This window comes from Amblyomma americanum, chromosome 3, assembly GCF_052857255.1.
Source record: "Amblyomma americanum isolate KBUSLIRL-KWMA chromosome 3, ASM5285725v1, whole genome shotgun sequence".
Classification (NCBI taxonomy): domain Eukaryota; kingdom Metazoa; phylum Arthropoda; class Arachnida; order Ixodida; family Ixodidae; genus Amblyomma; species Amblyomma americanum.
In genome coordinates, this window is record NC_135499.1 from 146,520,583 (window position 1) to 146,547,046 (window position 26,464).

At 47.8% G+C, this 26,464-nt stretch overlaps 1 protein-coding gene across 1 annotated transcript; it reads right to left on the reverse strand.

Moving 5' to 3' along the window:
* Positions 1-1,871: 1,871 nt before the first annotated feature.
* LOC144125111 (betaine--homocysteine S-methyltransferase 1-like) lies at positions 1,872-26,454 on the reverse strand. Its single transcript, XM_077658206.1, has 8 exons — positions 26,320-26,454; positions 12,378-12,516; positions 11,462-11,580; positions 11,193-11,384; positions 8,440-8,587; positions 7,574-7,756; positions 7,253-7,484; positions 1,872-2,186 (listed from the first exon to the last, which is right to left on the reverse strand). Exons 1-8 carry the CDS (start codon positions 26,320-26,322, stop codon positions 2,015-2,017), a joined length of 1,188 nt encoding a protein of 395 aa, XP_077514332.1. The 5' UTR covers positions 26,323-26,454; the 3' UTR covers positions 1,872-2,014.
* Positions 26,455-26,464: the final 10 nt, after the last annotated feature.

Genomic DNA, 26,464 nt, shown 5'->3' on the forward strand with positions numbered 1-26,464 from the left:
TGCTCTCCTCACGCCCTGCGCATATATTACAGCGCCATATTTCGCCGGTATCTGCTATTGAAAGAATTTGCAGCCTCAGCGCATACTTCCTTTCCCGACTACCAGTATCTTCTATTCCCCTGGTGCAGTAAAGATTGGCGATACCGCAAGCCTGGTGTTTCTCTTTTGTCTACGTTTCCGTATTCCGCCATTAAACTTTCACCTCCATAGGTCTGGTCTGGTGGTCCCCCCTTTGTGCCCGTTCAGCGCTGAACCCAAAACGATAGATCAATTCTTGTCCTGCCACCGCTCCTCCTCTCTATGGAGGCGCTCTCTAGGACATCCGTTTCAGCAGCTCAGGCTAAGTTTGTCTGCTGGGGTTGCTTCGACCCTTGGGCGCAGCAAGAGGAACGTGCACTCCGCCATTTAAAGCTTATTTTTAGACACGGAACCGCTCCCATCCTGAAGTCTTTCTGAATTCCATCTTCTGTATGCTCACGTACAAAATTAATCTGTAATCAAACCATACAAAACTGTGCACATGCAGCCCTCTTCCCATTTTCAGTTACCCATCTCACAGCAACCAATTTGTTCTAAATTTTGATCTCCAATCTTCATCCGTATATAATTTTTTTCTCTTTATTTTAAAACAAGTTTTCCAGCATATGTCACCGCCACCTGCGCCTTGGCCCATCCCCCACCGTGGGTACGCGCCATTTACCCCTTGAGGACAATAACAGCATTGATGAACATTGATTTTTTTTAAAGTAGTTTTTCATCTGCCTCCTCCCATCATCATCGTCCCCCAGAGCAGAGTAGCAGGCCAGATATTTATTTTTCAGGCTATCCTCTCTGCCTTTCCCCTCAATAAACCCTCTCTCTTGATAAACATGCGGGATGATCGGCTGCGGCGATAGCGTAGTTGTCTAATGCAGCGGCCAGAGAAATTCACCTGTTCTTGCTGCCGCGGGCTCTAATCCCGCTCGCGGCCATAAAATGTTTCAATTATTGCATACGTCAACAGCCCATCCGATAATCTTACGCCCCTTGCTACGCTTGCTCTCTCCGGTAGGCGATGTTGATACTGCTGCAACGTCCCCGTTCCTACGGTGGTGATGGATGTCCAAATTCAGCGACGCACTGCGATTGGACCTTGGTGGTCACGTGACACCTGTGACAACATCACTGTCCCGACCAATCGAGGAATTTTCGGACTTCCGATGGAGGGGTTTTGGTGTGGTGACAGCTCTAGTGCTGTTGCATTATTAACGTGGTAAAGCGTGATTCTGCAGTACTCGTTGCAAGGTCAACTTAGTCGCAGTTTCTGATAGTACTTTTCAGCGCTACAGTCGGCACACGGTTTGGGACAGCAGGCCGTTTCCGCTCATAGTGTTCTGCTGAAATATTTTCCTACTAGTGTTTACTTAAATACTAGTGTTTTGCTAAGGAAGGCCATTGGTAGCCGTCCAGACAATTCGAGCTCGAATACTTCAACCACAAGCCGCCGCCAGCCGGAGCCGGCTTTACGATATATTTCATCTGATGTTTGCTTAGCAAGGTAGATCCAGCCGGAAGAGAAGGTAGCTCACAGCCTATTGGCCATCAGTGTTACCAACGGCTTTCAAGTTACCACTCAGGCTATGAGGGACGCCGTAGTGGAGGGCCCCGGATAATTTCGACCACATGGACTTCTTCAACGAGCACTGACATCGCACAGTACACGGGCCTCTAGCATATCGCCTCCATCGAAGTGCCGATCGAATCCGTGTCCTTCAGGTCAGCAGCCGAGCACCGTAACCACCGAGCTACCCCGCGGCTAGCTGAAACAGGGAAGCTAACACTAATCCACACAAAAGAAACCGTTTCTTCAGAAATAATTATGCGATTGTCAGTGCATATATGTGTAGGTTTTATTAACCGTGTTAAGTGTACCGTGAAAATTTGCTCCTCACAGAGGACAGTAACTAGTTTCTGCTTTGGCATAGAATAGCAGCAGCCGTAAGCGTGCAGTGCGTCGGGGGGAGCGAGCGCATGTTCACTTCTTGAGCTTCTGCAGTTTCTCGATCTCGTCGAGCGTGGTGGCCGACGTCTGCTGCTTGAGCTCCTCGTTGCCCGCCGTGACGCCCCAGTTGTCCGGCTGCGAGAAGGCGCTCGAGAAGGGACGGCCCGTCGAAGGCTTCAGGTTCTCCCAGTAGGCGCGCGATGCCCTGCAATACAAGATCGCAAGGTGGCCGTTTAAACAAGTGGACACACCAACATCATCAGCAGCAATAGCAGCTCGGCTACGTTCAGTGCAAGACAAAGGCCTCTGCCCAGTGGTCTCCAGTCATCTACGCACTTGAGTCTCTCTCTCGCTCCTTGCTACGTTCATCTACACTTTAAATCCACTCTGTTATCCTGGGGGCCCACCAGTTAACTTTTCTCCGCATTCAATTCCCTGCCCATGTCCATTTCTTCTTCTTCATTTAAGGTAGGATACCATTAGCTAGTGTTCGCTCTCTAGTCCATAATAGCCAATCACAATTATTCTGCTCCATGCACGTTACGGGGCACTAACACAACTGGAGAGTTTGTTCGAAGTGGCATAAATGTGTTATATTCGAAACTATTGTAGAAAATGTCGAGAGGCAACTGGTATCAAATGAGCTACTGTAAGTCAAACTTTTAACTAGCACTGATGGCCTGCGAAAAGCGCTGTCACCGGGCAGGAAAGAAGACTTCACTGTTCGAGTTGAATGTAGAAGACTAAGGAGTGACTTGGGGCTTCGCCCAACTCGGTTCAGCACCGCGAAAGACCTGGAACTTAATAGGCGCAACACAGTAGACCGCGTTTGGCAACAGTGACTACATACTTGTTGATCAGCCCAAATCTCTCTTCAGCAGTCAGTATAAACACTGAACCACTGATTCCGCTAGCACTGACGCCATCCAAAAAATAAGGATATCCTGCAGGAACATCCGTACGTTCCTTGTGGGCCTTGTTGTGTGGCTTGAAACACGTATACCTATGCGGCTGAAGCTCACTTCAAGAAGGATTTAGAGCACGGCGGTGCTGATGCGTTTTAATTTAGCTGGAATTAAAGCAGTGTACAGTTGTAGGCTATGTCCTGGAAAGCTTAGTGCTGTGCGTCCCGCTGCATGCGAATGCTAAAAAGCTCAAGTCCGGATTGGATTATCGCCATATTGGCCCCTCAAAGAAAGATGCAAGTAGCGGTCCGAAACAAGCACCGAAAAAAAGTCCACAGCATCCTGGAAAGTTTTGCGGTGTGTGTTACGGTGCAGGCGAATGCCACAAAGCGCAAGCCCTAGTGAATTTATCGCCATATTCGCCGAAAAAAGTACGCCGAATTTTCAAAGAAAAAAACCAAATAGTCAAACCCTTATTCTTGGCACAGCGCGACAGCGCAATGCCCACCCACATGCATTTTAGTGGGAAAGAACTACTTTACGGGGTCAAACACAGTCAAGAATCTTGTGGCGTCCCTGACCCTGAGAGTTCAGAAATAAAATAGATATTGCCGCCACCGGGCTTCAAATTCGCGGCGGCGCGAACAGGTCAGCCTCGCTGGTCATTGAACGAAGGAACTATGCTATCGCCGCCGCCGATCCAGATTCGCGTTAAACTGAAACACCCTCTTTCGCTGTGCATTGCACATCGCCGTATTCATCAACGTCCGTCTGCGGCGCGAACAGATCAGATCAGCTTAACCTCGATCAGAGCTTAACCTGAGTCTAATATCGTCGCCAGACGTGCCGACGACATATCAAAGCAAAACCACGAGCCAATGAAGCTAAACACACGCTTTCACATGTCTACTCGGCTTGAATACGTTAAAACCGTGCCGCTTTTTTCGCCCTGCAGCCTTGAAGCTGCTGGCTTTCGGAAAGAAACTGCAGTGATTTGGAGGAACAATGTCGGAAATGACAGCGACAGAGGTCTTTTTTAGAGTTTCAGGAACAACAACGGAGGACTAATCTGCAGCAAAGAGGTTCGCTTCACAGCATGACAGCAATTTCGTTCGGATTCACCGTACTCCACAAAGAAGGCACTCTTTGAAGCGATAGCTTTAAGGCTCCCGTTCAGCGGGAAAGGCGGCGTCGGCGTTGTGCCGAGAAACCCACATCATGCGTGGATGTCTGGAACGAAAATAATTTAAGGACTTGTAATGTGAATTCAAGGTCGGCGCGTGTCTCGTCTATAAAGTAATTGGCGTTACGCAAAAGGAAAACTCCATAAATCTCACTCGGGATTCCCACCCAGGACCCTTGGATCGAAAGCCAGGCACGCTACACAGACTAGGCCACGAAGGTACGCTTGTTGGGCTGACGTACAAGCGGGGTTTATTTGTATTTCGTATGCTTTTTGAGGCAAAGTGGTACTCACAAGCGTATGCAAAAGAGTATGTGCATAATTAGGGAAGTTATAATTACTGAAGTAGTAATTAAGCGATGAGCAAAGTGCATATTGGCGTTTCATATCCTCTCTGCTTCACGTGGCGTAATGGCGCCAGCGTGCGGCGGCCACTGGAAAACCGCCGCGATCTGACGTACGCCACTGCCCCCCCCCCCCCCCCCCCCAAATGGTGCACGAGCAGTACAAAGCTTTCTCAGTGCGGAACCTACGCCCGGATGGGCGTAGTGGGCTTGTAGTGGTGCTCGTAGTGCAGTGAGTACTAATCAATATGTGTGTATACAGAAGCAACATCATGCGCATAAACTGCAGTGTGGAAGAGTTCAATTACAAGATGTGGATAGTTGTGATAATTGCGATAAATGTGCGTATGTGAACAAAGAACAATGACTGTGTGTGTGAGGCTGTCATTTCATACCCTTAAAGGTGGAGCTGAAGTGAACCGCTGATTTTTCGTTTCGCTCTATGGGGCAACGTGGCCGCTCACAGTTCGCGAGGTCTGATGCTACTTGTTAAGTAGTTTGTGGCATTACTATAAAAACCATAACCCGATGTCCGGCTGCTGATCCCAAGGTCACGGGTTCGATCCCAGTCGCAGCGGCGTGGTATTTCGATGGAGGTGGAACATAAAAATCCCGTGTGCCGCGCGAAGTCACCGTACATCAAAGAATCTTCGGTGATCTAAATTAATCCGCAGCCCTCCACTACGGCGCCTGTTATAGCCCATGCACCACTTAGAGACGTTAAACCACACCATTTACAATTTGTGAAAGCCATAGTGAGGCGACTTTTCAAAAGGAATTTCTACGAAAAAGGCCGAATGCTGTCCTGGGTTTGGTCATGTTGGCTTAGCTCAAGGTATGGTCTCTGATCAGGGAGTCCAACGTAACGTAAATTGCATGGCCGGTGATAAGCCGGATGAATCGTTTACCCGTAGCCGATGGTGTCGCCACGGATTGTTTCCTACTTCTGCGTTGCACAACCAACATCCGGAGCACTGCCGAACATTCCACGTCCTGCAATTCTGTACATCATATTTTGCAACCTGGAGCTGTAACCCACATTTTCTTTTCGTGTCCCATCTAGGGAAAGTGGTGCCGCATGCAAGAGGCAGGAAGGAAGCCCCCCCCCCCCCCCCCCCCCCCCCCATGCTTTTTGCACTCTGAATTCTAAAAGGCGAAAGTGACGCCGCTGAAATAGTGATTCGAACCTCATGGCCAGCAGGAAGTTATTGCACGCAAGTAGGAGACAGAAACAGTTTAGAAAATAATGCATTTGGCATTACCCACTCAATATGAATGGCTACAGCACAAAGAAGCACAAAATTTGGGGGCAATCAATTGGATTGATGCGCAGGAAATGCGATAGAATTTTTCCTTCATTGGCTAATGTGTTCTAATCCTGATTCCATTGTTTTTCACTCACCGAAATATTTTAATTCTGCTTCTATTCTTATTTCATTTCTATTCGTAGCCACTTCTTTTATCCATTTTTGCTGAGTCATTCATTCCGGAGCTCTCCACAACGGCCCCTGTTTCTCACTTTCTTCCTTCACTCCCACCTTCCTCCCTTCCCTTACGGCGCGGTTGAGGTGTACATCGAGAATGAGACAGTTACCACGCCTTTCCTTTCCTGATAACCAATCATTCTTAGTAATTTATTTTTTACTGAGCATTTCTTAGTCCGGCCTCTCCTCCTCCCCCATTCAAGTGGAGAGGGATACCCTTCTCATAACCTGTCATCTGTCATCCGTGGCAGGCGGAGAGAAGGAAACTCCATCAACACCATAGAGTTTCTTACTATTAACTAGAGTTTCCGGATAACTGGCGCCCCGTCTATGGGAGTTTGCATGGAGCTTCCTCGAGATCCCCTGAGCCACCATGGGCGCTCTAAGCATCATGGAGCGGAGAGCTGCCGACTGCATAACTACAACTTTTGGCCAAAAAATAATGAAAAAAACAAGCGTTGTTCAATAATCAAGAATGCGCTAACATTCAATATCCTGTCTATAAATTGCAACAAACGAGCAGAAAAGCATGTAAATGTAAAGTTTGCCCAAAATAAGCGATGACTTGCTTCGTGCTTAACAGGCGCAATTTAGAAAAGAAATATGTTTTCAGAAAAAAATACTGTCGCTTAAACCTTTAAGAGGTCTTTTCATGGCATTTCGGAAAACAAAAACCGTTTATCGGCGTCGTGTGCTGTTGCGTTTTCGCTACTATGGCTTTTGCGCACTACCTTTGCGCCAAAGTCGTCTGCGCGTGTGGCGTGCAGTGTACGGAATGGGACATATCAGTAACGCCATTCTCTGTTCCTGAAAAAAACCGACTGTCCCGCACCAAGTAGCTCATCGCTCCATGTTGCTTTGAGAGCCCATCGTGGCCGAGCTGCAGCGCCGCCAGCTTTCCCTCTAGCACTAGTTAATAGTAAGAAACTCTATGATCAACACCACCTGTCACGGTTGGCAGGTGACTTTCGCCGCTGCCGACGCCGGACGTTTTTTGCTTCCATGGCTGTCCTAAAGATATCGCTTTAAAAACCAATATTCCCACCCAAACTAGAGGCCCTAGAAAAAGAATGCACTTCATCCACAACTGTGGGTGGCGCAGAGTCATTTTTTTATAGAAGGCTAGATTTCTTCATGTAATCTATAGCACCAGTCAGCCGCACTCATCACACCGATCATCCAACCCACGAACACCAAAGGCAACCAAAAGCCTCCGAGCAATGAGGTGCCACAATCAGACACTATAACCCGGACGCCACGCTGTCAAAAAAAGCTTATCTCTCCATTGTCCTCTTCACTTCTTTCTTTCTTTCTCGTTCTTCCTTAAGAATGAACTAAGCAGAACGGGAGCTTACCGAGCGCGAACCCAGGGTTTGGTGTGCATGCGCAGGCCCTCGCCCCAGGTGTCGTGCTTCTGGGATCCGTCGGGCAGCACGCCGCCACGCTCCGCGGACAGCTCCTCGGCGATGGCGCGCACGTGGTACGGCTCGAAGCCGCAGCAGCCGCCGATGTAGCGGACACCCAGCTCGTACGCCTCGCGCGCGTAGCGCTGGATGTCCCAGCGGGAGCACACGCGTGGCTCCAGGGCTGCGTCGAGAAGGCCGCACGCGTTCGACAAGCGTTCTCTCGCGGGGAAAAGAAAGCGTCGAACAACGCGACAAAGCGCTGAGGCTCACCGAACGGGAATTCGGGCAGGTCGATGAAGCCCTGCTTGCCGGCGTCGGGCGTGTGGTACGCGAGCGGCTGGGCGATGAAGTGCGCCTTGAGACCCGCAGCACGCACCGCCTCGATCATGAGCTTCAGGCCCTCGAGCACCACGAAAGGGTCGAAGTGGCAATTGATGCCCACTACGTTTGCGCCTGCGAGCGAGTAGAGAGGAAGGCGATGGGAGCCAGCACTAGGTACACGTCCGCAGGACTAGTACTGCAGTCAACACCCTGTGAGATTCCTTATACATTGTAAGTAAAAACTGAAAGTGGCAGAAAAAATACATCTGTGCATAAATCCTGTGATGTGAGTACACTGCTTGAACAGGGGGAGGAGGGGGCACGGCAACGGCATCCTCCGTCCTCCATGGGTCATCCATGAAGCCACCCCTGTGCTTGAAATGCGGTTAGCACTTATGGGCAATGGACAGATGCCGTCAACATGGAGGCTCAAGCGCTGGTTACGCTGTACAACAGATTAACATCATTGCCACCATTGTCGCCATCAACATACGACGTCATGATCATCATCACATCCATCATCTACGGCGTCAACAGTGCTATAGACGTCATGTTGCAGCTCGCCTTCTTCCTACTTAGATTTTTAATTTTTTTGGCTTACGGAAGCTGGCTCGCTTTTTGCTTCCGGAGTGTTCTGAACGACGTGCCGCTTCACGACGAAATAGCGAGCGTCACAAGCGTCATCAACAAACAAAACTTTCCAAACACGTATTGGTCTTACACGACTTTACGATTACTCATGCATAAAAAGCGTTACTGTGGAAGTGCGCTGAAAGTACGATAAGCAGAAAAGAATTAGCAGTCGGCTCCCTCACCGGCCTTGACCATGCGCACGGCGCACTCTCCAGCCGGCACTCCGTGCATGTCTCCCTCGGGGCCGATGCACAGCGTGGCCACCACTGGAAGGCCAGTCTCCTTGCACACCTCGATCGCCATCTCCATCTCCTCGACGTGCTCGAAGTACTGCGCACGGATGGCAGAGCACGTTGGGGAAGAAGCGGTCTCGTTTAAGAGATTTAGTACTTAGTGCGGATGGCGGCACCCCACATTCGGTCTCGCCAAACTTCGCTTGTGCAGCAAGCGAGTCCTCGTTTACTTAGACGCGAGCAAAGTTTTTCAGCATGACTGCACATGCCTCTGACCATGACGCCCAGTTTCGTGAGCGTAGAACTTAACTGTGCGCAGTCCCGCGGTCATAATAAACGAGATGTTGCAGTGCTTGATTTTTGCAGACGACGCAAAATACGAGACCAGAAAGAAGAACGAGTCAAGAAACAAGGGAGCGAAATTGAAGAATTGGCGACTAGCTGTACATTACAGACGCTTAATGGTCGCATCTGTGCTTAGTCTTCTACAAGAAGAGGGCTTAGTCGGGCTAGTTGGTGAATGTTGGTGGAAATCGATTGGATAGCACTAAAAGACAGAACGTAAGAGAAAAACAAAGGCACAAGCACTGTCTTCTATACAGACGCGAGTCTTCTACACCTCGTGATCTATAGCCTTCGACTAGCAAGTCGATGGAAAGTTCCTGTACCAGTTTAAACGGATCACTGAAGCGTATGAAAGGGTACTGCCCAGAAAGCTTTCGTCTGCTGGCACTCGTTTTTCTGTACACCAGCAGAATGAATGCAGAATGAATCATCATCTACTCCAAGAGGAGTGTGGCAGGAGAGAAGTAAGGAAATGTCTGCTACTGGAACACGCTGCGGCGTATAATCTTCTGCGCTGGACGAAATCTGTCATAGGTACGTCTCGAACGGCGTGATGTACCTTGACTCCTCCGAAGCATGCACCGTGCCGTAGTTTGAAGCTATAGTTTTCCCTCTTGACAGGTGTTCTGAACCGCAACGCCATGAATGCATCTTCTCTCCTTGAATATCCACTGCCTGGACCCAGCACCACACCTCACGTCGGATAGAGAACCACCTACTAAAAATGAGTCCGCACAGCCGGTAAAGGAATACCTGCCTCTAAAGCAATAATATGGTGTGCACAGGCACTCGCAGTGAACAGCAGCAGTTCAGTCAAAGGCCCGTCGCCTTGAGAGACCGCAATGGTTCCCTCACAGCTTCGTCAGATGACGTACGGTGGCCACAACGTCGAACAACCATTTGTCTAGACATTCCAACGTTGTAGAGAGCTACCAACCCCTCTCCGAGCTGTTATAGCGGCAGCGGCAGAGAGCACGGTCCACCAAAAATACAGTCCCAGTATTAAGCATGAAATGCTTTTACCACCTGTGGTCGGCGCGCTACGGGTGACCTTGGCACAAGAACGGAGGGAGTACACGTAGACGAACCTAAACGAGCTTTGGCGGAACTTTCCGTCTGCCCCCTGGTGCCTACGTACTGCGCTGACGCCGGAACAGAGAATGCGTCATCAACAGCGTCTTCCTAGACCCATGGCGGGCGAAGGCAGCGCGCGGCGAAAAATAGCTTAAACTCTGTTCTACAGCCCGAGCGGTGCAAGCGCAGTTCTCGTGACATGTGTGCGAAGCGGTAGTGCCGTGCCGTTGCAGTGTCGTCGGTAGTGCCGTTGTAAGCACACACCCGAGGGCAACCGGTCCTGAAAACGCCATGTAAAGGCTTTAGTCTCGTGCGCAGCCATGACGCCGTACTTCGGCGCGGCGCGGAAGCCGCTGTTGTAAGCAGTGTGCATTTTCCCTAGACGTAGCACTCGTTGCACTTTGCCGCCCGAGCGACGCTAGCTGTGCACAGATGGTTGTGTCTTGCCGAGGCGAGACCTGACAACGATGTTCAGCCTCTGCCTCCAGAATGTGCTACGCACGTACTGCAAGGCATTACATGCTTACGTCTACCCTCACCACAAAAGGCAGTGCTTTCTTCTAAATTATTTATTCTTGCGCACTGCGCCCGCCTTGTCTGTCAACGAAGCAATATTTTTCCAGCAGCGAAAGCGACGGTCTGAGGTGTGTGCACGCAGTAGAACGGTTCTCCGGCTCACTGATAGCCTCGTGCTATCAGTACGATATATGTGCCACCAGGTGGACCTAGACGTACGTGTGGAGGAATGTGTGAAGCAAGACCTACGGAACTACAGACCTGCACATTTGGCGGGGTCCTACGGGACTGCGTGCGCCAACTTTAGTTAACTTTTTGGCCGTTGAGGGCGCTCGGTTGACCTGTTCGTAGGTCATGATCAACATCATCGTCTGCTTGCGACAAATGATTTTTCTTCTCTCACTGCCTCCCTGTGCATTTGTCCTGTCTTATTATTTTGAAAACTAGTAATGAGCGATGCAAATATGACATTTATTTAAATCCTGGCGGTGAATATTCTGTTCGCGCGCATGCATGCGTGTGACTTTCCGGCATCTTTGCTAAGGCAATGGATAAATGATAAATACTCAAAACGTAGACAAATGACAAAACTATTACATCCTTGAAGTAAAATAATCGACGCCATCTTGTTCAACAGGTTAATTGTAGCGCCACGCCGCCCGTAGCTGCCATTCCCTAGCGGCAAAAGACATGAACTAGAAGGTGCGCGCTGGAGCAGTGTCAAATGTGCAGGTCTCTAGTTCAGTAGGTCTTGGTGTAAAGCGTACCTCGCAGATGAGGAAGTCAAGTTTGTTCTGCACGAAGACGTTGACCTGCTTGCGGAAGACGTCCTGGACCTCCGCCTTGGAGCAGCCGCTCAGGTAAGAGGGTGTTTGCGAGATGCCGCCCGCCACGAGGGCTTTCTTCTCGGCTGCCACCTCCAGGGCCAGCTTGCATGCCGCCTCGTTGATGTCAGCGCCCTGCGTGAGGACGACAGCAGGGTATAGCAGGGACAGAAGGGTACACAGAAATATCGCCACTGATAGCTCATGCGTACCGTGAGCGTCTTGCCGGCCAGGTTTCCGCGGTTGATGAGCTTGTCGTCGCTGGCATAGAAGGTGAAAGCTTGCATAACGTCGGCGCCTGCGCGCAAAAACTCCCGGTGCAGCTGACGCACTGGTGTAAAGGACAGGGAAAAAGAAAGGAGACAGTCGTAAGCATTGGCAGTACAAAGTGTGAAAAAAATTCACGAGAGAAAAAGTCAGTAGCGCTATCGTTTTCCTGAAACTGCCTGCAGTGCAGTGCAGTTTTCAATGTGAAAGTGAGATCATAACTTTATTTACATTCAGCATAAAACTGCTCAGCCCGTCCGGTCATCAAGGTGGTCAAATTGCGCAGGCTTATTTTGTTAAACAGAGGACACCACGTCTCATATAATGCTCGCCCTTTCATCATTTTATTGCCCGTGTGTTTTCTTCACATTGCCACTAAGTAAATTATATGCCCTGCGACCATGTCCTTTACAAATCACTCGGTGACACGATTTCAGCTTGAGTGAGCAAATGCTCCCACTCGCGGCTTCTTGGAGGCACTTCACTAAAACCGAAAGACTAGCTGCTTCGTTAATAAAAACACCGAAATCGGATGGAATGCGACACTATACTAGCGCTTAAAAGAAATTAATCGCGGGAAGGAAAGAACTTGAAAGGACGTTTCCCGCAATGCGACACGCCTTTCACAGCATGAGCTCTGCCTGTGAACGGAACGTGAAAACAAGGATGCGTAGTCACGGGTTTATTTAGCTGTAACGATGACAGTTAAATTGGTCGCGTGACCTTGCTATGTGGTGTAACTTAAGGCGCACCCATGAGATATTCGGAAAATTGCTGAAAGGCGTTAAAAATGCCAGTGCCGACCACTTTCATGATTCGTGCCGGCAGTCGCCTGCGAACTTGATTCATAGGTATACGCACCTGCCTCCGGGTGCTCTGCGGCGGCCTCGGGCGTCCAGGGTCCGGCCTTGACGTAGCCCCTCTTCTCGAGGGCAAATACGAAGCCGCCATCACCGATCACGACGCCCTTGTCCAGGCGCTCCAGCAGTCCTACTTTCGACTGCATAGAGAGATAAAGAAAGGGGGCTCTTAACTAAATAGCAGGGTTGGGCTGACTGGTGCTCGATGAATGACCCAGGCGTGGCAATTGGCGCGTGCAAAAAAAAAAAAAGGACGAGAAAGAGACTTCATAGGAAGCAGCACTGGTTAGGCACAACGGAGAGCATCCTGGCAGGTAAAGATAGCAATGTTTGTCGCTGAATTCGTTGTATGAGTTTACAGGAAAAGGAAGAACTGGGCTCAGCGCGTTACAAAGGGGCATGACTGAAGAAGAGAGTCCCCGGGAAGGTGCAGCGACCACTCTAAAGGTGAGCATGCAGCAAAGTGTGGCGCAGCTACCACGCAGCTGCCCATATTATTCTGTTTAGCGGCGGAAAATGATGTTTTGCGTGTGGCATGTGTTCAGTGCGAGTTTTGCTACGCAGTTGTTGACGTTGGGAGGAAAAAAATCTACTTTTGATTAGCGCTAAACGCGTTCTCTTCCTTCATTTACTTTTTTTATGAGTTGCAGTCGACATGTTAGAGCACCGACACGCGGTTTTTTAGTTTGCTTGTTTTTTGGAGCGGTGACTTATTACTACTATACCTCTGTGGCTACACTATGGCACGTATTGCAGCATGGCAATTTATTAAAGGGCAACTGCATCACTTTTTGGGAATAGCGCGATATTCTAGCATTCAAATCTGTAGAGGATAAAGCATGCTAAGTGTTTTTACGCTAGCATTTAAAATAATCACGTAAGCGATGATTAAAATTTTAGGCTTCTCCTCAAAGCACCAAAGTAGTGCGGGGAAGCTTGGTGTGACATCACGGACAGTAGCATTTCGAATTACCGCTTTACCCGCCGCGGTGGCTCAGTGGTTAGGGCGCTCGACTACTGATCCGGAGTTCCCGAGTTCGAACCCGACCGCGGCGGCTGCGTTTTTATGGAGGCAAAACGCTAAGGCGCCCGTGTGCTGTGCGATGTCAGTGCACGTTAAAGATCCTCAGGTGGTCGAAATTATGCCGGAGCCCTCCACTACGGCACCTATTTCTCTTTCTTCTTTCACTCCCTCCTTCATCCCTTCCCTTACGGCGTGGTTCAGGTGTCCAACGATATATGAGACAGATACTGCGCCATTTCCTTTCCCCCAAAACCAATTATTATTATTATTAATTACCGCTGCGGTCAACCACGCCCTGCCATGCCTTGTTAAATGCTGCCTAACAACGCTCGGTGGGCTTTGACTTCAGCGGCGCTTGTTTTTTCCCTACAAAGAAAGCGTTTATGCTTTTAATATGTACCGGTACCTTAGATGACGTCATCATGCACCCCCCCCCCCCCCAACTTGGCGCTGTGCGCTGTGGAGAAGCTTGAAGACTGTCGCTATTTTAATCAGCGATTACGTTACCATTTCAAATGCTAGCCCAAAAGGACTTCGCATGCTTTACCTGCAAGTTTCACACATATGACCCCTTTAGGTTCGTCTAGTTCTAAAACGCATGAAGTTTCCCTTTAAGTTGCCGTTCCGCAGGCCCGGGAAAGTGGGCGAGGGGGCGCCACTAACACAGCGCATGCGCAGTAGACACACTATTGGTATGGTATGCATAGCAGCTGGTACAACTCCCTTTTATTAGAACTATCTAATGCTGCGCGTGTAATAACGCCTTAAAATGAGCTTAATCATCCAACCAACTAGGAATAAGAGTGTTGTTTACACACTGACATTAGACGCGCACGGATGACGAAGAGGCCCGACGCTTCATCCGGGAGCCAAACGAACGCACGAGCCCTGTTTCATGCGCACCCCTTTGCGTTTTCTGCACGGGACGATAAGGAATGCCACGGGATTGATAACCTGGCGGTAACTTATCGTGCCCACAGATAGCGTGACGGTTGGTGCAACCATACGCGAAATAAACATGGCAGCCACCACTGACGTCCCCAATGTTTGCATGGCACGAGTGGGGCTGCCAGCCACGAAAGAACCAGTTCTCTCTTGTTCCTGATGTTATCGTTCTGGTGTGACCTTCCAGAAAGAGCGAAGGAGAGAGTAATATGCTAAAGTGTTTTGGATGTGTGTTAATCCACGCTATCGTTTACACTTCACGTTCAAGAGCAAGCTATCCACTGCGCTCGTTCAGCACGAGTGTCGAAGCGATCGCCCCATTGAAAAACACAACAGAGAACTTTTCTGTCGTCACAACAGATTGTTATTTTAGTGTTTCTGGTCATAAACTTGCAGTAACAACAAAAATTTTGTAGTAACGACAAAATTTTCTGTAGTGTTCTGATGTTCCTTGTCGCATACGACATCGCTACAGAAAAGCAGTACTACAATGTTACAGAAAAATCCGCCGTTCAAAAACGGAGAAACGTTGTGTCGTATCTTGGGAACGATTCTGTCATTTTTTTTTCGATTCACTCGAGAATTGTAATAATTCTAAATGAGGGAGTAATTACTCGTTGGCATTCCAAGTGAGCACAATAGTATAGGGCTACATATAAAGCATTTTCATAGCCGTCGAAGTGAAAAAATTTACTGGTTTGGCTTTTTAGAAAAAAAGGAATAAGCACAGCAAAAATGTGAGATGTTCATGATGAGACAACTTTTATTCAAGCTTTTGTAAGTCGTGTTTTCAGTGCATGAGAATATCCATGTAACCAAGTTAAGACGTTAAGACAAGACATCACGTTTCAATACGCGGAGTTACAAGCAACTGCAAAAAGAAACGAATGTAAGTGGGCAAGAGGGGGGGGGGGGGGCACTTAGGTATGAAGACAGCACAGCAAGCTATACGAGTAAAAAGATTCTGTAATAAGAGACTAAAATTTTCAATACATCTGTGTACAGCGTATAGAGATAAGATTACCTATGACTTTTCAGAAAGCATGCTAACAATTGCACCATTCGTCACTTAAGAAGGCAAAATGATTGGCAACCTAGGTGCAGAGTTTGCAGAGCGACACATTGTTATGACGTTGTATCTCAGAGGCCACTTCTGGGCATTGTTCCATGCTTCGTAAATGCTTACCTTATGTTTTTTTACTAATAGAAAGAAAAAGCAAGGAAAATATTGTTATGCGTTGATTGCTACAATATCGCCATGACTATAACGCCAGGCTATAACTATATTCACTACAACGTCAGGCGTACACGAGCGTTTTCTCTCATAATAATCAGCAGCTATCTAACTTCAATCTATATTTCTTTTTTTTTTTGGCACACCATTCGAGAGCGCTCAGCCCAAAATTTCCAGCTAATATACATGCTGCCAAGAATCGAAGCCTTGCTTACACGGTGCAACAACAGCAATTTTCTCACGTCTGACCATGACAGCTGCTAGTACAGCTAATAACGTGGCAATCATTGCATGGTCATCATTGACTTGTACTGGGCCAACACTTTTTCTGCGCAAGCACCGCTCGCCAGATAGGGTACAGCTTGATCTTTTGTGAGGAACACGGAACCTCTATGTAGGCATCATCATCACTACTGCCATAAAAGTTTGCTGTAGTACCAAGCCTCTCCCAGTGGCCTCCAAGTATTCCTGTTTTCTGCAAGCCACGGCCGCGATCTTTCAGTAGATTTTATTTATGACCTTGTCACAACTGACTCGTTAGCGTCTTTCTTCATTTCATATTCCCTCTAACATACTTTCTAACATTTGGCGTAAATGTATTTCGCCTGTTAATTTTTTTTCTTTTTCATTTCATCAAAATATCCTTAACTCACTTGCTCTTTAAATCTTGCAACATCTGTCCATCATGCGTTTAGGGCTTAAACCTGTCGTCTAGACCGATGACGTATACATGCAGGGTGTTACTTGAGCCAAGAATTTTAAAAAAGCGAAAACCGCCAAGCCGCATTGTTTGCCTTCGTGTGGTAATCCTCATAGTATTTTTATATTTATTTAATTGGTTGATTGACTAAGATGAATTGTGCGAAAATTTTATTATTTACTTTAGGGTACGGTACGTTGCGTTAACCTGTGGAAGGAGTTCATAAACAACCGATCCAGTTCCGGCATTTAAAGAAAGCCCGCGAAATATGAAAGAAAAAAAACCCGTGATTGCTCTCATGCACTACACTATTGAAGCGCTCCCAGCCGTTTTCAACAAATGCAGCGTGCAGTGTGCGGCCGCCGCTCAGTTCGACGGTGTGCACAACGTTACAAATAAATAAAATGGAGGTTACCTCGAACTACAAGACTTCATTGCTTTCCCTTCCTTTTTTGATTTGTCTGTGCGGCTGCTTAATAAAAGTACCGTCTCACTTGCCTGTCGGTGGCCTGCCTACCACTTGTCGCAGATCACGGAGCGCGCTTTCCATGTTCAGGAAGAATGTCTGAAGCACTTTCAAGACTACGCTAACAGCGGCGTCGGCCGCTCACTTCGAGGCGGTGAGCGAGCACGATTCGCTCATTCAGAACGTGTTTGGCAGCGTCACAATACGGTAGCTCAAGAGCAAGACCACCTCCTTCTCTCCCCCTTTATTTTTTTGCATATTTCGCGGGCTTTCACTAAATGCTGGAAAAAAGGGCCACGTATAGGAGATAACGTGCTGCAAAAAACTGGATCTATTGTTCCTTAACCCCTCAACAATTTCACGAAACGCACTTGACGCTAAAGCGAATATTGATAATTTCGCATAATTAACCGTAGTTAATTAAGTTTAAGCTGAATTTAAGAATAGCCTTATGAGCGCGACACGACGGGAAACAATATGTAGTTGGTTTCACCCAGCTGTGGTGCGCTGCTTTTTTTTTTTTTATCCTTGGCTCCTAGTCACGTGAGAATCCCTCTATAAGCTGCCGTGCAAAGGCAGCGGTGGCTTCTGTCAGAGCGATGCCATAAAGACAGAACTAGACGTAAATCGCTGCTTTAGCAAATGATGATTAGCGCCGACCATTGTGGTCCGATTTGTCATTTTTGTCATCTATCTCACTTCAAAGCAACAAGTTCGTTGCCTTGTATGCTTAAAAAATATCAAAAATAACAGTTTGCTCTTTTTCGCAGGCTCGAGCACAGCGGCGAAAAACAACCGCAGGAAAAAAAACACCGCTGCGAGGAAGGTGAACATGCAGTAGCAGGCGGACGTGTGCAAGTCGTGTGTACCCCCGAGGAATCCCACGCCCACATCTGGAATAACTACCTCGTTACCCTAAGAACCGGTTTATCTGCTGCTATCATCGCGGGATCGATGCAGTCGACCTGTTGTATGTGCTTATGCTGCGACAATTTTATGTAGCTGAGTCGCGAGAGGCTGAGAAAATTACCTTCAGGAACACCTGCATTAGGGTTTTGCGAACACCAGCGGTGTCATGACCTCGAAAGGGCTGATCGGAATAAACAAAATCGCACTAAGCGCTTTGGTCTCGACAGAAACAATGGCGCGGCGTCAATTATTATTATTATTATTATTATTATTATTATTATTATTATTATTATTATTATTATTATTATTATTATTATTATTAATAAATACAATGCAAACCATGCTTTTAGCAATGCCATCAGAGTCAGCGGAGCAGTGGAACTCTCGTAGATAAGCTAAAAACATTAAGGCGGACTTGCTAGTTAATTTTTGCTCAAGAAGTGCAGAAATGGCAGGCGGGCACACAATCTACAGGCAACACGAGCACCGACTGTAAGCCTCGGTTGAACACCAGCACTGATAACGTCTCTTCGCATCGTTCGCTCGGGGTATCAGTGCTCATGGAACCACATTCTTGAACATAGCCTGCGTGCAGCAAGTGTCTCGTCTCGCGAACAATGCTGCCGATGCCAACAGTGCTAAAAGATGCTGCTTAACTACACCTGCGCGAACAATGCTGGGAAACTCGGCATTAATTCCATCATTCCAGAACCATCATTCCGGGATAACACATGGATATTGCCAGCATGCAGTCGTCGACGCCTACGAAGCGTAAGACTCCCCACACACTAGCGAAATACATGCTGTGCCACTCAAGATATGCTACCACTACTGCGCCGGTGCGCGCTCACCTTCGTGTGAAGATGGCGATTTTGTCGACATGCCGGGGTGGCTCACTCCCCCTCAATTTTGAAGGGGCCTGCCCGGCCTACTACGCCATCCTAATGACCCCCCAATGACCAAAGTGGGTCAAGGCGGAGAATTTTGTTGGGACGCCATGATTTTTTTCCCAGCTGGCGCTGCGAAGCGCGGTAAGGACCTCGCGCCTTCATATTTGTCGTCTTTCTCGCTTGGTAATTCGAATTTTAAAGTTTTTTTCAGAAACATTAGACAGATAAATTTGGCCGGCTGATAAAAGTTCACATATTCCCGAGTTCACAAAAAGTTCACATACTGTCACATTCTTTGATGATTCCCCTCTCCCCTGTCCATGGAGCCATAGACGCAGCTTTGAGCCCGTGCACGCGTTAGCAAAGAAAACGAGGGTGACGGCAGTGTCCTTGCTTCTGTTGAGCGAGATGACAGCTGCATCAGTTTGAAAGACTGGCATGGCGACTCGGCTCGCCAATGCGGCTCAGTGCATTGCTTTAATTGGTCATCCAGACGCCAACAGTCCGCAGCTAACACATCAGATACTGCTCGATTCATTTTCCGCTGCATAGATGACATGCTGTTTCACGTCTACGTACTTTGTGGAGGATTGCCCGCGTTCACTTTTAGGTAGGAATAACTGGCCGCTGCCCGAAGGATCATTTATTTTATATTGACGCCAAATTAATTTGCCGGAAAGATTAAAAAAAAAGGCGAAGTGAAGGTTTTTCTTCTCGCAGCACATCCGAAACACGACGGCGGTGGACTAACATCGGAAAAGGAAAATATGCAGCGCAAAAAACGCATGGACGACAGAAGAAAGACAAACACAGCCCTTCATCAGTCCTAACATCGGAAACAGCAGGAATGGAAACACTGGAGTGCCGGCTGGCAATACAAACTGTTTTCAAACCGTGACCACTGAAAACGAAAAGGCACCGACGAGACATAATGTGAGGCTTTTGTCTTGCTGTTCTGTACCTTTGTCCTGTACGTTCGGACTCTAAACAATTTTTTTTTTGTTTAGCGGCTCTTGACCTCCCATAACGGAAGCAACCTTGCCCTGTCAACGTACCCGATAAATACAACAGTTGTTGTCCGATACCGTTATTGACAAAGGGGATGTGTCTGAAAGGTCGAAGGAATGGGGGCGTTGCTATTCCCAGAAAAGGATGAATCGCTGCGAAGCCGCGGTCAAAGATCGCCAAGAGGAGAGGACAACCGCGTGCACGTGTTCTGCAAGGGCTTTCTGTGCACTCTCCCTCTGGCTCGGTGCAGGCGTTCACAGTTCAATGCGAAGCACTGCCTGTACGCTCGCTTCACACCCGCCAGTACGTCCGTACATGGCCCGTGAAATCTGCCCCGGAGCGGCGCATCTCGCAGATAGCAGCAGAGTGTCGAGAGCCGGATGTCGTCGAGATTGTGAGCGGTTTGTTTGACCACGGTCAATGAGTGTGTTGCGCCCTGTGTCGACGGCGCGTGCCAGACTTGTTTGTCGAAATAAGACGCATTGACTGGCTGCGTTATCGATGCGCACTTGTGGCGACCCATACTCTTGCCATCGGCAATTATACCCGCAAATATACGCAGAGGAACTGCGAAGGTCCTAACCGTTATGCTTTCACGGGATGCTGTCGGGTGCCGCATGGCTTTGGGCACGAGTGACGTTTCGACTCTGGACCCAAGTTTAGCAATACGGAGATTGGTGTGCTGGACATTGAGAGCTCGAAAGCGCTGCCATGCCCTCTTCTATAGAAAACCGCACCGCATTGCCGCAGGTTAGATGACCTACCCATCCTGCAGCATGCGTCTAAAAGGCAACTATGGATGCTCCTTTTGCGTTCCACCTGCGCCTTGTTTGCCAGGCTTCGGCGTGCGAAATTCGCTCGTGGCTTCGTCGCTGGCGTTCGGAAGCCCATGCATCCTCGGGTGTAAGACCTCAGCCCTCTGATCGCTTTCTCAACTACCAGTTCGGTGCACTATCATTGAAGAATTTTATGCAGTGCACTTTTTTAAATTGAAACGATGGTGGTACATGCACCGCTAGCTTCCTGCAACACTGTGCTGTCGCGTAAAGTAATAGTTGAACGTGGTTGTAATTAAGTTGAAGGTGCCCGGCGATTACTTCGTTATAGCCGTAGCTTCGTTATAGCCCGCGTTGACCGAGCTTCCAAGGGGAATCGTCATTCCTTCGTTATATCTATTATTTAGTCAGAAACCGCTTCGTTATAACGAGTTTCGACTATACACTGGATCTCCTTAATCGCAGGGGCTCTCAACGGAGTTGCGCTCGCGGCCTAGTCGACGGTGCGACCATGCAGATCAGAGTTTGAGCGTTTTGATCGAGTGGTCGTGAAGTGCATAACATGCTCAATGAGATCTCCGCTACTACCCGGTGCAGAAAGTAAAATGACGTCCTGCTTCTAATGCCTCTCCGAACGTACAAACGGTGTGAGAGCTTCATCCCAGGTTTTGTTGCATAAACGTAGTGAAAGCAGACGTTCATTCAGAGAAGGGTTGAGGGTCTTTTGTAAAGTAGGTCTTCTTTTCGATCCAAAAGAAATGCAGCAACTCTTGATTCAATCTGTCTCCGTGACACGTATACAAGGCTTCGATGGAGCAAGATTGTCACCGATTTCAGCAATGTGCGTACTGTGCACAAGAATAGGAGAGCAACTGCTCCAAAGCCAATATCCAAAAAAAAAAGAAGATAAGAAACATTTCGAACAATCTGAAACCCTGGACAATCTAATCATCATAATGACATTCAAAAAACGACACACGGAGCTTGGAAGCATTTGGATACGGTCATGCAACACTGCAACTTCATGGGAAGAAAAGAAAGAGAAAGGCAAGAAAAAAATTTTGCGCGGTATAAAGAGGTTCTTGCGATAAAAGCTGAACCAATGTATGCCACCCTTGTGTTCGCTAGTGCTTACGTATGCATACATGTCTTATTGCTTTCTAACGTTGAACCCTCCTATGGTCCATTACGCGTAAAGACTGCAAACGCCAGCATATGCTTGTAGAACAAACAAGGCTTTATAATAACGACTTAAACTCGTATAGCGTTGTGCATGTCCGCTGTACTTAAAGAAGGAACAAATAAAATGAGGACTGATAAGCTTTGTCTATTACTTTTTTCACAGCAAACAAGATTTTAGTCTCGCCTAGGAAGCAGAGGTTCCGACTACAACTGTAATTTCACGAGTATTTCGGCTTTGCTGTTCTCACCATAGACAGAACAATGAAGCACTGATACATATTTTACGATGATAGCAACGATTGACTGTTTTTGTTGGCGTTATTTCGAAGAAAGCTTTCCAGCATCAATCGTGAACAGCCAATTCGACCATAGGCCGTAGGGCGCGTGCAATAGTCCCTTGAGAGTGGGCTCTGAGCAAAACTGTGGTTGCTGCGGATTTTGTGAAGGTTCTCCTGAGGCTGTTTACACGTGTACAGGCATAGTTCCAATATGAAAGTTTGCACCACTCCCTCCTTTATCCCTTCCCTTACGGCGCGGTTCAGGTGTCCAACGATATATGAGACAGATACTGCGCCATTTCCTTTCCCCAAAAACCAATTATTATTATTACTATTAAAAGGACGAGTTCTGTGGTTATTTCTGACCTAAAGTTGAAAATAGACTTTAGGATATTATACACCAAGAAAAAAAACTGGTTGTAAAATAGGAAAAACTTGTTTGCCACGCTTCCCAACGAGGTAATTATTAATTGAACGTGGTTCGTTTCATATTGGAGCTCTGTGTACAAATCGGACCGTAAGGATGCGCACACGGTTCTTACATACGGAATTTAGGTTATGTACGAGATGTATGCAATGCATGCGGCACTGCATGCGGCACTGTGTTCAGCAGTGCCAAACATGACCTGAAGCAGGCTGTACAATGAAGAGGCATTCGTACTTATTGTTTCGCTCAAAGGTGAGTCGAACTATTACAGATTGCAGAAGTTGCACGACAAAATTTATTTGGTTAAGTGCTAAGAGAAAGGAGGGGAAAACGGTCAACATCAGCATGGACCCTGCATCTGGTAGCGTTATGGAATGTTATACCTCATCAACAAGTTTGCATGAACAGCGTAAAAAAAATATGTAGTAGTAAATGCGCGTACTCTCGTCCGTTTCTCCACTGTGGTCCTGCATGAGACATTGAAAGAACCGACGCTCCCGCGATATTACTAAAAAAAATTGGAGCGCTGTAGCAGCCGCGAGATGCAGTAGCGGCAATTTTGAGACTAAGAAGCAGCGAAGCGCAGTCTCTTTGCTGCTTCGGTTTTCCTTTCTTTTCGAAGAAGGAAGTATTTGAGCGTTGCCACGGTTGGGTAACAGCCGCGTTCGCGCGCCAGAATTCTACAAGAGGCGATACATGTGCTCCTGGCTTCAGCGAGTGGCGGCGGTATCTTGCGCAAAAGCACTTTCGACGATTTTCGCAATGCGCCATGCACGCCCTGGCCAATGATTCCGCATGCTGATTATTTTTGGCAGACAACTTTTTTTCGGCCGCGACGGCGCTTGAGACGCTTGCGACAGGTGGCCATCTCACAGGAACTTATCTTTCACCCCACGCAGATACATGTTTTATCTTTGGTTACTTCCAATTGATGAGCCTTATATCTCCCCCTTTCTGAACTGGGCCACATTCTTAGCTGCCATTTCACGAGGCTTTGTGTCCGTCCTTCTGCGTTTCTGTCGTTTTGTCCGGAGTATTCTGGGCTAAAAGTCATGTTGTCTGTCACTCTAAGGCTTCCCTTCGCCGCCGGCATGTACGGTCTTTGTCAAAAATATACATCCCAAGGGGTTTGCTTCCAAGCCGCATAGCGGGGATGTTCAGCACATTTGACAGTCCTAAGCTTGGGAGGGCTGAGGACTCAAGTTCCTGCCGCTATCGTGAGGTTAAGGTCCCTGACTATTCTAGAGAAGCCCCGCTGCGGGACTCAGAAGCAGACCCCTTGGGCTGTATACTTTTGACAGAGACTGTACACGTGTAGTGCACTACAACATGAATGCGTGTAGGCTACGAACTGGAAACATCAACTGCAAAAAAAAAAATGTCGTAAATGATAAATGCGTTGCATCGCTTTTTTGAAATAAAGGAAGTAGTTTCTCAACGCAGTTCCTTCAGTTCAAAGATTTTTTTAGTTAACGTCTTCAGGCGCATTGCAAATAACAAGTGCGACTGCCCTTACAAAAACTTCTTTAGACAGTCTATAGACTGTTTATAGACTTCTGTCTATAAAATCTGTAGACTCTCTATAGACGAACCCTAGAGAACAGTACATAGGCAATACATATTCGATAGACAGTCTACAGACAATCTACAGATTTATGGCCATACACTTTTAGTAGACTTAAGTCTATAGACAGTCTACAGACTATGAGTAGACAAAAATAAATATCTATAGGAAGGTAATGCTGTCTATGAGAAGTCTATAGATTGTCTATAGACCATTTGTATAGGGGTGGAGGGCAATCCGCGTGAAATTACTAGCAAAACATATATCCGCCAAACGAAATGCGATGTCTAGCTGCCGTTAGCAACTGCAACTGCTTTTCGCACTTTGATTTTGAAGTTTGGTGGACGGCATTATGTTGCATGCAGAGTGACACTACGCATAACACGGCAGTAACGACGTTGTCGAACTGCGTAATCTGCCTGCGTCTGTCCGATACGCAGATCGTGCAGAGCTAACGTTTTGGAGAACAAAAGGTGAAACCACATCAGTTTTGGGGGCTGATAAATGAAGCCTGGCGCTGTAAGACAGTATGATAAGCGACAGCCTCGTTGTGGGCGTACACCAGCTACACTGTACTCAGACGAGCAAGCTTCACGCGCAATGCCCGTTGGAAAAGTGACAAACCAATTGAAGTCGTGGTGCTTACTCGCAGGCATGCTTCCGTGACCAAGGAGCAGAATAGCAGGGAAAACTCCACACTACTACCTACTTCTTTCGCATAGGTTCGGCTCGGGCTCCAACATGGACATACAAGACCTGGCTGACATCCTCTCTTTTTTTGCGACATGAAACTGCTGAGATACCGGTCCTGCTGGAACCTCAGAAGACGAGAGGGATGCTACATGGCTTCACGGAAGGAGTTTTCTCTCCGGGGAAACAATTATGCGGGAGAAAGCTTTTAAGAATGTAAGAGCGTTGCTCAGAACTGCACTATAAATTGCGACGATGGCAGCTAGAAACTTTTCTAGGTTATAATGCGAGCCGTCAAAGATGGGGTCACAGTCCGCAGTGTAAACGCGAGGCTAGTGTAGCCCCAATCTCAATTCCAAGCGCAGTTTGTGCGCCATAGCAACATTGTTTAGCATGGAGAAATATATGGAGCAAAGCGAATAATATTCACTACAGCGAAAATGGGACGTTATTTTGAACGCGCCTGAAATTACCAACATTTTGAAGCCTTAATTTCCGCAGTGCTGATGTAGAAAAACAACGTCTTTCTCGAAATGTTATTTCATGAGCAATAAAGCATTTTTCTTTTTTCATCTTCTTTCATTTAGCAGCGGGTAGTGCTCCACAGCTAAAAGTACTAGAATATTTCAGATTCACTGCGTTTTCGGTTTGATTTTTCATCGGCACAAGCTTCCCGCCATTAGACGCTTGGAGATGGTAGGGAGCAGGGGAACGGCGTCCGCGAGAGGACAGTGACAGGAAGCAGCCAATATTCGCAGAAAGAAGCGACCGCACAGCTAAGCTATATATACGTCCGTTACAGGAAAGCAGGAAATTGTCCATCTGCAGAGCAATGTGAGAGTCGCGGTCGGCACCCCATCATACTGAAAGAAGAGTTCCTACCACAGCGTCTAGCTGCATCCAGTGCACCTAAGCCCCCGTTTTATTCGCTCACAGAGAAATTTCAGAGCTGGATATCTACCAGCTTCGATGCCTGGAACTGACTAGTTTTATCCAGGATGCAGCGTGCTTAACGTCCGTCGGCTTGCAGTAAGGCTTAATAAAACTTCATGAGCCGACGAGTTCGTATCTGAGGGAACAGCGAAACAACCGTAATCTCCTGTGCCGTCGGCTTGACACGAGTACGTTGAAACGAGGGGCACTAAACGGTTCGCGAAGCCTGGCGCTTTTAGGAAGGAAGTTCGTCGCCCGCTGGAAACATCAACAGTGCGTTATCAAGGGCGCTAGACTAAGCACGGCTCTAATTTTGCTTCGCACGATTCTGTTGAGCTCCACGCTTAAACTTCCAGCTTGTAAGTAACCTAACCACTTGAGGCATCCACTGGTTTGTTCTTTATCTTCAATGTTCTGTGCGCGCTTTCACTTCTTGGAAACGGCACTTCACAGCCGACTTTGCAGCGTGAGACGACTACATTTAGGAACTCTTTCTGCCCTTTCGGCAAAGTTCAAAGACGCAAACCTTCTCGAATATACCAGTGAAAATAATAACATAGCTTGAAGACGGAAGCACGTTAAACCGCCGCCTTTCGCAGTCGTAGAGTGCCATCAATCTGACATTTCTACCGCTCTGAGGGGAAATGGATAAGAAAAACCATCAGGGTCCATGCCAACTCTTGCTGCCTCTTGTCACGCGCACGAGGAACACTTAACAACGGAAACGGTATCCGGTAGTGTCGAAAGAACAAACAGAGAAGTCGCCTTCCTCGATAAGATTGCAAGAAGGGGCGTCGAGATCCTGTACGCGCCGGCTTCTGATCTCGAAAAAACTTGCGACGCTCGGATAAGAGAAATGTGAACCTAACGTCTTCCACGGAAGGAACAAAAATGGAGCCTTTGCTTCGCGTGCTCACCATGATGGTCTGCAGATGCCGGGGCAGCGGGCCACTAGTTGCTTTGTGCCACGAACGGTGCCAGGGCAAAAGAATTCTTTCCTGGCGTCGCACCCCCGCATAAATAGGTGTTTTGTGCGCACGACCCTAACCCTCGGGAAGGAAG